This window comes from Anopheles bellator, chromosome 2 (assembly GCF_943735745.2).
Source record: "Anopheles bellator chromosome 2, idAnoBellAS_SP24_06.2, whole genome shotgun sequence".
Classification (NCBI taxonomy): Eukaryota; Metazoa; Arthropoda; class Insecta; order Diptera; family Culicidae; genus Anopheles; species Anopheles bellator.
In genome coordinates, this window is record NC_071286.1 from 58,185,054 (window position 1) to 58,195,635 (window position 10,582).

A 10,582-nucleotide genomic window follows, 5' to 3' on the forward strand; every position below is an offset into this window, starting at 1 on the left:
TTTATTAGTGCTGTAATTTAGCGGAAATTTCTGTGAGTACGTTAGTAAATCGCAAGGAGATAGTTACAACATTGCACGGAATCGTAGAAGCACATAACACGCTAAAGTGAAATGAGCTTCTCCAGTGACGAAGTGAACTTTTTAGTTTATCGCTATCTTCAAGAATCGGGTGAGTGTGCACCGCCTAAATACCAGCAATTAGATAATTAATCCTGCGACGATAACAATGTTGTAATTCCAGGGTTTTCCCATTCGGCGTATACGTTCGGTATCGAGTCGCACATCTCACAGAGCAACATAAATGGAGCGCTGGTGCCTCCGGCTGCCTTGCTGAGCATTCTGCAAAAGGGCCTCCAGTACACGGAAGCCGAGATAAGTATCGGAGAGGATGGAAGCGAGCAGCGGCTGGTAGAGAGCCTGAGCCTCATTGACGCCGTGATGCCGGAAGTGGTTGCTATCCGTCAGAACATGCAGAATCAACAAAAGCAAACGATTAAAACAGAAGCTCCCGAAACGAATGGCACTGCGGAAGAACCTGCCCCTCCGGCGACCAGCACAACCACTACCTCCTCCACGACACCGGCCCCGGCCGAAACGATGGAAGTGGATCAGAGCATCGAGATCCCAGCTTCCAAAGCCACGGTACTGCGTGGCCACGAGAGCGAGGTGTTCATTTGCGCCTGGAACCCCAGCACCGATTTGCTGGCAAGTGGATCGGGCGACAGCACTGCTCGCATCTGGGACATGTCGGACAATCCGGCCAATCCGAACCAGCTCGTTCTACGGCATTGCATCCAGAAAGGTGGGACTGAGGTGCCCAGCAACAAGGACGTCACTTCGCTGGATTGGAACTGTGACGGCACGCTGCTGGCCACCGGATCATACGATGGCTATGCTCGTATCTGGCGCACCGATGGGTTACTGGCCAGCACACTAGGTCAGCACAAGGGCCCGATTTTCGCACTCAAGTGGAACAAGCGCGGAAATTACATTCTTTCGGCGGGCGTTGATAAAACCACCATCATCTGGGATGCGGCCACTGGCCAGTGTACACAACAGTTCAGCTTCCACTCCGCACCGGCCCTCGACGTCGACTGGCAATCGAATCAATCGTTTGCTAGCTGCAGCACTGATCAGTGCATCCACGTGTGCAAATTGGGCGTAGACAAGCCGATTAAGTCGTTTCAGGGACACACCGTTAGTGAAATGGATCGAAGGTAGATTGGCGAACGCCTCACTGATTCTTAAATAATTGCTTCTTTACAGAACGAGGTAAACGCGATCAAGTGGGACCCGCAGGGCCAGCTGTTGGCATCTTGCTCGGATGATATGACGCTGAAGATCTGGTCCATGAAACAGGACACTTGCGTACACGATCTACAGGTAATAATGGCAACTAACCTTTCGTTTCAGCACTGCTTAATAAGTATCATGTTTCCGTTTAAAAGGCGCACTCAAAGGAAATTTATACTATCAAATGGTCCCCCACTGGTACGGGAACGCAGAACCCGAACATGAACCTGATCTTGGCCAGTGCATCGTTCGATTCGACCGTTCGACTGTGGGACGTCGAACGAGGCGTTTGCATTCACACGCTGACAAAACACACGGAACCCGTTTACTCGGTCGCCTTTAGCCCGGACGGGAAGTTCCTCGCGTCTGGTAGCTTTGACAAATGTGTCCACATTTGGAGCACGCAAAGCGGCCAGCTGGTGCACAGCTACAAAGGTACGGGAGGCATCTTCGAGGTGTGCTGGAACTCGCGCGGCAGCAAGGTTGGGGCAAGTGCCAGCGATGGAAGTGTGTTTGTGCTGGATTTACGGAAGTTATGAGCAACCGTGGCAACCACGCCACCGGCAGCACCAGGGGCAGCACTGCAGTTGATGACTGCTGCTGAGAAGAAGTCTTAAACAATCACCACACTAATTCAAACCCTACACACAGCAAGGATTCCAAAAGTGGAATTGGTGTTCTTCCTTAGCAGACAGGGTCAAGAATTGATTACGACTACGAAGGGCATCAAGAAGGGCTTTCCCTCCTCCAGCGCAGCATTTGATTCATAATTTAGATAGTTTCGGGTTTACAATTTAAGCGACAAAAGTGCATCCACGAGGGGCCGACGTATATTTTAATTATTACAATAAAAATCCAATGCACCTACTTTTAGCGAATTATCTGCATTTATTTTTATTTTGAATAGTCTTCCAGATTAAATCGATTGAATAGTACAGTTTGAGTTCAATTGTTCGAGTTCAAACATACATTCTAAACAGAGATTGATTTGTAATGTAAACAATGTTGTCACTTAAACAAGAAGATGCTTGAAATAATTTTGAATTCTCGAACTCGTTAAACCGTATTCTTTGTAGTCTTCCTAAACTTAAATCAGATCTATTACACATATTTGCAATGAGACGTTCACTTACAATGCAGGTTACTTCAAAGTATTCAACAAAGTAAATTACAAGTAAGAAGTTAAGTAAGAGTTTGACTTCGGACGATAAAAATAAAATTATGATCAACAAGTGTGGCAGCAAAAATATTGAAACGAAATGTCGAATGTGTTTAAGTTCGTGTTTTTGGTCCGAGAAAATCTCAAAAATCTCTTTCAGACTTTGCCCCAAGGAGGTATAAACTCTTTCAGAGTTGACCTTCGCTTCGGGCCCTTGCCGACGAACCATAGTCACCGACTTCCTCAGAGCCGAGGTTTACTTTTACTTCCAACCTTCCTGCCAGTGGAAGTCCTTCGGAAAGTCCAGGGATTGCATTGCCCAGGTACCCTGCGGGACGAAATTGGCAGTAGGTTTAAGAATTAAATTCAGTCTTAAATTTAAATTAAGGTAGTATCGTAGAAAGAGGCTAATGTTAGCTGCTGACCAACGCCTCTATAATACAAAATCCAATCCAATCCAAACTGAACGCACCGTCGGACGTGCGGAATGAAGAATTGTTCAGACATCACTCGACGGAGTACAGCAGCTTTAAAGCCTAAAGCAGGTCGTCCTTGGTCGTACTGAATAAAGAAATTACCCAGTGCGCGATGCTGAGCCATTTTCATAGTCATTTCAGTTCCCCTCGGGATTCCCTCTTTCTCCATTTTGGTCCTGTTGCCGCCCTTAGTGTGTGCCAAAAATTTGCAGGCACGGTCAAAAAAGGAGTAGAACCGGATGGAAGCGTTTAAAAATCGATAAACTTTTTCCCACTTTACTTCGCATTCCTTATTTCCGCACTCCTTTTGATGGAGGAAGCGATGCCGATATGTTGTGTGAAGTAGACTCGCGTCACAGTGCGTCGGTTGGTCTTGCGTCCGTCCGCCTTGCAATCGCTTAATTTGCATTTAATTTCATTCCATCGGAATGGTGGGTTTCTGCCCCGTCCTGCCTTGGAGTCGTTGCTCTCCCGCCAGTCTATATTTTGCGCATGGATGCAGCAGATCCTGTGGGGAACCGCACAGCGGGGGCTGGCGACACTATATTGACGAGACGAAATGCTCCCATGATGATGAGTGGATATGATGATGGGGGCTGAATTACGACCACTGCACGACTCCGCGGGGAACGACTCTATAATGTCATTTCATATGCAAATGAGTGTAATATTGTTCGCCCGACCCGGTGGTGCTGTGGAGGGCTGTCGTGGAGAGCGGATGTTGATTGCTGCAACTTAATTCCTTCCATCAGCAGGACATTGTGCAGTGAATTATGTGATGATGAATTGGCGTCAGTTTGCCGCGTGGAAAGGGAACTTTTTGTTCTTCGCTGACACCGTTTCCATGACATTCGGATGGTTGTAAAAATGCAACTTCAATGTGCGGGCAAATAAAGCAAAATTCCAGTCATTTCGGTATATGTATACTAATGTATACGGGTGTATACTAAGAAAATAATTCGTTCCATAACTAGTAACGATTTATTGTACACGGACTGTTTCGGTCTTCGAGAGAAATTAATTAATAATAATGCTAGAAGTTACAAAAATATATAAACTTCAACGTGAAGAGTATACTAGAAACAGGCTAATTTTAATGGATGAAGATTTACATTTACATAAATAATTTTTATATGGTGAAGATTCACATGAACGGCGTTCGGTTGTTTTTCGAATATTCGGTGTTTAAGAAAATCGGTCGCAAATTTATACAGAGCGACCCCAGCAAGTTCTTTGTCGTACTATTTATCGCCAAGAAAACCGTTTTAAATTTGACCATACAATCAACCAAAAACGGTGTTTCGATGTTACATGTCTAGTAGTAATTCTCCTGAACTTTATCGTTCTATTTACAAGTTTGCTACACCACGGAAAGCCTGAAAAGCGCTCCACGGTCTCGCTACTAATTGAGATAAACCATCTTCTTTCCTCCTGGCAGTTTGCGGTTTATGTACTCGGATAGGCCCCATTCATCGACGGGAAATCGACGCCAAATCATCACTGAACCCCGAGAGCACACCACTTGCGGCATGCGATGGCAAGTTCCGAGTCAATCCTTTCGAGTGCGCCATCAGAACCAGTTCCACCGTTGCACCGTTCGTTGAGTCCATTCATTGGCCGGTCCTTTCGACGTTGGTTGAAAGTGTTATCATTTCGGTGCCAACTCGAACGCGGCCAACTGTTGACGAGGCAGCTCGGGTCCGGTTTCCACGATCTTTGCTTGATGCACATCGGACTCGGCATACGGCCATGCGTTACGCTGTGCCGACTGCATTCCAAAAATACATTTCCCACCTGGAAAAAAGACCTAATGGTATGGTTCTTCGTTTCGTCGATAGCAACTTAAACATTGGTGAATTGTGCACGATTACGATAAACATATTCCATAAATAAAGTTATATGATTGTGAAACCTTTTTGCCATCTGTAAACGGGAACAATTGGACCAGTAGCAACACGGTGAATCGGTTGATATTTTCCCTCATTTCCGGCAAGCGGAGTGTATCATAACTTAATCAAAAAATCAACCTCCGCCAGACGCATACTACGATTCGTCCTTCCACCATTGTTGTTGTTTGTTGTCGTACGGCGGATCCTGCGCACACCGTCTCGATCCGTGCGAAAACGTAAAAAGGAAGACCAAGACCGGCACCGGATGTAGGGGGTTTGGGGAGCGCATTCTATCGCTCAATCATGGTTCATTGCCAAATGCAGCGAAAGATGTAAAGGGTTAGGTGCATCGGCAATTCGGTTATTAGCGGTGGTTCGAACTCAAACAAACGTCGCCGGCTAAAATTGATGAACATATTCCGAAACCGTCCCATTCTCAAAGTCGAAAGAGTGATAAAAATGGCTCCCTAAAACCAACTTTTATCAGTTACTTCAACGCGATCATTAGCACAGTCATACACGCATAGCCCTCTAACAAATTGGTAGAATTTACTCTAAATCGACTTCATTTAGGTAATTAAATTAAGTATGTAGGGATAACATTTTTCAAAGATGCAATGCAGCCAGAGCTGTTTGAAATGTTCATACGAGTTTATTGGGGCTTGACCAGCTCGCTAGGCACATTGCTTCTCCGGGAAGCTGCATTCCGGAAATCCGGAAATCCGGAAATGCGACGAATTATCCGGTTGTAAGTAATAAACAACGAAACGCCACGTACCATGGAGTGCATGTACGCGAAGGGTTCACACTAAGAACCGACAAGAGTCCTTCTGACTGTTGGTTCCTGGTTAAACCCGTGCCACCCGCCGAATCTCCACGCATAGTTAAGTTTATATCCGCTTCCGTTGACCCTTTTCTAGTAAAAGCGGATCCCCTAGTAAGCCAATCGGAACTATACCACATAAGATGTGAAGGAAACCTACCCAAGGAGCTGAATGTATTTAAATCTCGAGATAACACCAGAACTCAGAACTCGCCAATTGAGTATCCGTTGCAGGATATTCTCTGCAAATTGGTGATGCTTCGGACAGGACAACGTTCGATACCTTGCCAACCCAGTGAACAAAATTGAGTGCCTGGCCGCAATTTCAGGTTCATCTTTCAGGAACTTTTCACGAACCGTTGAGGATCCTATACAAATTTTGTATGGGAAAGTTCCTCTGAATCGCGAACGGATCGTGAAACGGCGCAAGAAGCGTTCGCGAAAGATGAACTCTCCAGCGTGACCCCCTTGTCTCCCTCTCTCCTGTGTGTCCCCTCTCTTTCTTCGTTTTCTTTCTCCCCCTAGCCAAAATAACACGGTTAGTTCGGTTTCGAAGCGTATATTTTCTCTCTCTTTTTTGGGTTTGCGTTCACTCTTCACACTTCACTATAGCGGTCGTAGCAATTTGGTGCGTAGCTGCCTTCGACGCCTTAGACGCGTTGTAAAATGCATTGCATCGAATTCTTTGCATCCCATCTGGACATCTGATTGGACATCTGAAACGAGCAAAGCGAAAACATTTCAACATTATTTGATATTCACTGAATACTGTCCAATAAACTTACCTGGATAATTTCTATCAGGATCACCCGTGATCGACAGAGAAGCACAAGCACTTGGTACTTTACACTTGGCACTTAGAAAAAACAGAGGCAGAGGTTTCGTCCCGATTCGCCTAAGTCCACACCAAAAGTTAAAGAGAGACTGTCGCACCCTCGGAACTTCGGGACTTTGCCCCGATCTCGCTGTCTCTGTTATTTCTATTCCTTTCTCTTTCTCTCCAACGTTCGTCTTCGAACGTTGGAGGTCTTGCACTCTATGGTACGAATTAGTTACAACCGGATAATTCGTCGCATTTCCGGATTTCCGGAATGCAGCTTCCCGGAGAAGCAATGTGCCTAGCGAGCTGGTCAAGGTCGATTGCTGCCCGTGCCTGTTCACAATGTGCCGAAGGGAGTTCAGCATCGTACGACCTCATCGACCAGATGCGTAAGGCAGTGAAATTTATAGCTTATTTGGATGAATTTTTCATTGTATAATCTGAGAAATTGGGTAAAAAATGTGTCTGCAACCGGCCAATGAGCTCTGAAATAGCTCGAGCTTAAAAGGGACATGCCCCAATAAACTCGTATGAACATTTCAAACAGCTCTGGCTGCATTACATCTTTGAAAAATGTTATCCCTACATACTTAATTTAATTACCTAAATGAAGTCGATTTAGAGTAAATTCTACCAATTTGTTAGAGGGCTATGCGTGTATGACTGTGCTAATGATCGCGTTGAAGTAACTGATAAAAGTTGGTTTTAGGGAGCCATTTTTATCACTCTTTCGACTTTGAGAATGGGACGGTTTCGGAATATGTTCATCAATTTTAGCCGGCGACGTTTGTTTGAGTTCGAACCACCGCTAATAACCGAATTGCCGATGCACCTAACCCTTTACATCTTTCGCTGCATTTGGCAATGAACCATGATTGAGCGATAGAATGCGCTCCCCAAACCCCCTACATCCGGTGCCGGTCTTGGTCTTCCTTTTTACGTTTTCGCACGGATCGAGACGGTGTGCGCAGGATCCGCCGTACGACAACAAACAACAACAATGGTGGAAGGACGAATCGTAGTATGCGTCTGGCGGAGGTTGATTTTTTTGATTAAGTTATGATACACTCCGCTTGCCGGAAATGAGGGAAAATATCAACCGATTCACCGTGTTGCTACTGGTCCAATTGTTCCCGTTTACAGATGGCAAAAAGGTTTCACAATCATATAACTTTATTTATGGAATATGTTTATCGTAATCGTGCACAATTCACCAATGTTTAAGTTGCTATCGACGAAACGAAGAACCATACCATTAGGTCTTTTTTCCAGGTGGGAAATGTATTTTTGGAATGCAGTCGGCACAGCGTAACGCACGGCCGTATGCCGAGTCCGATGTGCATCAAGCAAAGATCGTGGAAACCGGACCCGGGCTGCCTCGTCAACAGTTGGCCGCGTTCGAGTTGGCACCGAAATGATAACACTTTCAACCAACGTCGAAAGGACCGGCCAATGAATGGACTCAACGAACGATTGCACGAAAAATACTGAATTGAACGAAAATGAACTCATGAATTTTTCCGTTGATTCGATTGGTCATTTGATTGACCAATCGCAGAAAAGCACGAAAAAAAAGGTGGGAGAAAATAGTAGGCGTATCTAAGGTAAAAAATGGCGGGAAGGGGAAATCGTGAAAATGGCGGGCAGGGGAACGTTTATATACTTATGTGCGCAGAAGCAGAAGTGGTTTTGTGGGTACGGGGGACAGGGTGGTGGGATCTCTCGTCTCTCGGCAGTCAGTCAGTTTCTTCGAGTTCAGTTCGAACTACATCGCGTGTGCGTACGTGTCGGCGGTTGCGTTGGTGCGTTGCTGTGTCCTGTTTATTTCGAATTTCGGCATTCGGCCGAAACCTGTTGGTCGCGATGCTGCGTGAAGATCCTTTCTCTGACTCACAATAGTCAGCGATGTCAATGAGTGAAACTTCGCTACTTGTTGTACGAAAGCTACGATTTGGGAGTTGTTTTGCTGATATGATCGGTGTGGTGTGATTGATAAAATCTCGTTCCGAGTTCTGGTGCTAACGTATTTAGCGTTACACAACGAACCGCGCTACACGGTGGCAAAGGATTAAACCGAACCAGCTGACTAATCCATCGAGATCGAGATCGGTGCTCAATGCAGTCAAAGCGCGCGAATCGCGTTGCGTACGGTAAGTTTGATGTTTTAATTCCACGTGATACACATTTTCAAAATGACAAGCGGAACGAGCCGCACGTGACAGTTGGTGCCACGCGTAAAAATCCACGGGGCGGCCACAGCCTCTCTGGTCCCCATCGCTCTACCCTGCGCCGTTTCATTCGCGTTTCCCTGATATCTGTCTCGCCACTAACAAACACAAGCCAGAACCGGCGCACAGCGACGCGTCTGCCGGTCTTCTGGCAGCTCGCAGGACATTCCTCTGCACGAGTGACGAGATTTCGTAGATTCCTTGCATCCGCATCCGTGAGCGGATGGAGTCGAGCCACAGCGACCCGGCCGAGGCGTCCTTCGGGATAGCAGCGGGATCCACAAGCGGGTCAACAAGTAATCTGAAGCGTTAGGCTATTCGATGTGCGCCGAAAATGTGCCCAAATTATTTTGGGGCCAACAAAATCCCCCAAACAGCTGTGACACGAGGAAGTTTTTGGGGTGGTGGGAGGCAGGAAGGTTTAGAATTTAGAATGAAACAGGCGCGCCAGGGAATCCATCTTTATCGGAAACGGGTCAGGGCGCATGTGTGATGTTTTCGAACACAATGATGGTTCTCGAGTGTCTCGGACAGTCGGAGCGGCTTTAATATGCTCGAAACAGAATATTTCCTCTTTAACAGTTTGAGCCCTTGATTTGCTTTCGGAACCCAGCGCGATGTTTGCGCTAAATTCAGCATTGAGAATGTATGTAATTTTTGGGCAAACAAAATATTGAACAAATGTTTCCCACTCGTGATTTTCAATTTGAATTGTATTAGGCAAGCCTGAAAATGCACCGGCCTTTTACCACTAAGAGAGAATCAAAGCAGTAAAAATGTAGAAAACGTAGAATGGTTGGCAAATGGAAAGCGTCAGCGCTTTATTGGCTGTGCAGTTAAACAATTCCAACCGGTTCTTTGTTTCCCTGGGGCATCGATTACGACGGCCCGATGTGCGAAATACAACGCTTCAAGCGAACCGTTTCGATTCGGGGCGCGCCAAGGATATTTCGCGCAAAGCAACCGATAGCCTTTGCCGAGCGGTCCGAACGCCTTCTGGCTTTTCTGGGGTGTTATACGGCCTCCGGTATCTGAGTGGTTTATTATCGCACGGCTCATGCAGAGTTATGGCACCTACTGCACTCTGTGCTCCGCGTGGTTACTGTGAAATATTGTGGCCCTGCTCCATAATCACTCACCCAATGCAAAGGCTGAGCTGCAGCGCATCGCTATGCCGAGATGCAACGGCAAGGCCGTTGCCGGGTCCGACCAATGGCACAGGCAATGGACTTGGTGTGGTTTGCTCTGATTCAATTTTTTGTTGCTTTTCTTTCATTTATGCCGGGCCCTGTACAGTACGCCGTGTGTGGAATATTTTTGATGCATAAATATTTACATGGACAGTGGTTAGGTAAAACACCACTAGCCGTCATGTTAGGGTCAAGCTGGCGTTTGATGAAGGAGCATCGCATAAAAGAAGGCAGTGAGGTAGTAAATCAACGATAGTAGCCACTCACCCGTCCTGGCTTCCCGAAACAGCATTCCAAAATAGTTCGCCTGCTGTTCGTGTAACTAAATGGCGAGTAGCTAAGTGCACCGTACTCGCCTCGTGTGCGTTTCAATTGGGTATCTTATTTCGTCGATTGTTCATCGCTGTGAAACCGATCGCAGCTCGGTGCATTGTTGCTCGGCCCTTACGGCTAACTGTACCGTATAATGAGCACATGTTAATGAGCACCATTTGGCATTCCTCGCGCACAGTGCGCGAATGACTGCCGAGGAGGCTCGGTTTGCGTGTGCAGTTGAAGCTCGTCCATCCCGCGGCCTCTTTGTGTCCTGTTGGTAAAAACCGGTAGATCCCGCCCGTCAAATGGCAAATGAAAGAAACATCTCCCGCACATCTTGACTGAAATCGCTTTTCTCACGTCGGCCGCTGTTTACGGCCCCGGCGGTG

General features: G+C 46.6%; 1 protein-coding gene across 1 annotated transcript; it reads left to right on the forward strand.

Moving 5' to 3' along the window:
- The first annotated feature begins 66 nt into the window (after window positions 1-66).
- Window positions 67-2,141, forward strand: LOC131209692 (F-box-like/WD repeat-containing protein TBL1X). The gene is made up of 4 exons (XM_058202815.1): window positions 67-169; window positions 242-1,197; window positions 1,267-1,383; window positions 1,449-2,141. The coding sequence occupies exons 1-4, from the start codon at window positions 112-114 to the stop codon at window positions 1,830-1,832; spliced, it is 1,515 nt and encodes a 504-aa protein (XP_058058798.1). The 5' UTR covers window positions 67-111; the 3' UTR covers window positions 1,833-2,141.
- Window positions 2,142-10,582: the final 8,441 nt, after the last annotated feature.

Bases quoted from the DNA above. Each gene is read 5' to 3' on its own strand.
- LOC131209692 (XM_058202815.1), top strand. From the start codon at position 112: ATGAGCTTCTCCAGTGACGAAGTGAACTTTTTAGTTTATCGCTATCTT. The intron at 1,198-1,266 runs GTTAGTGAAATG...GCTTCTTTACAG, and splicing joins AGTCGTTTCAGGGACACACC to AACGAGGTAAACGCGATCAA. The intron at 1,384-1,448 runs GTAATAATGGCA...TCCGTTTAAAAG, and splicing joins CTTGCGTACACGATCTACAG to GCGCACTCAAAGGAAATTTA.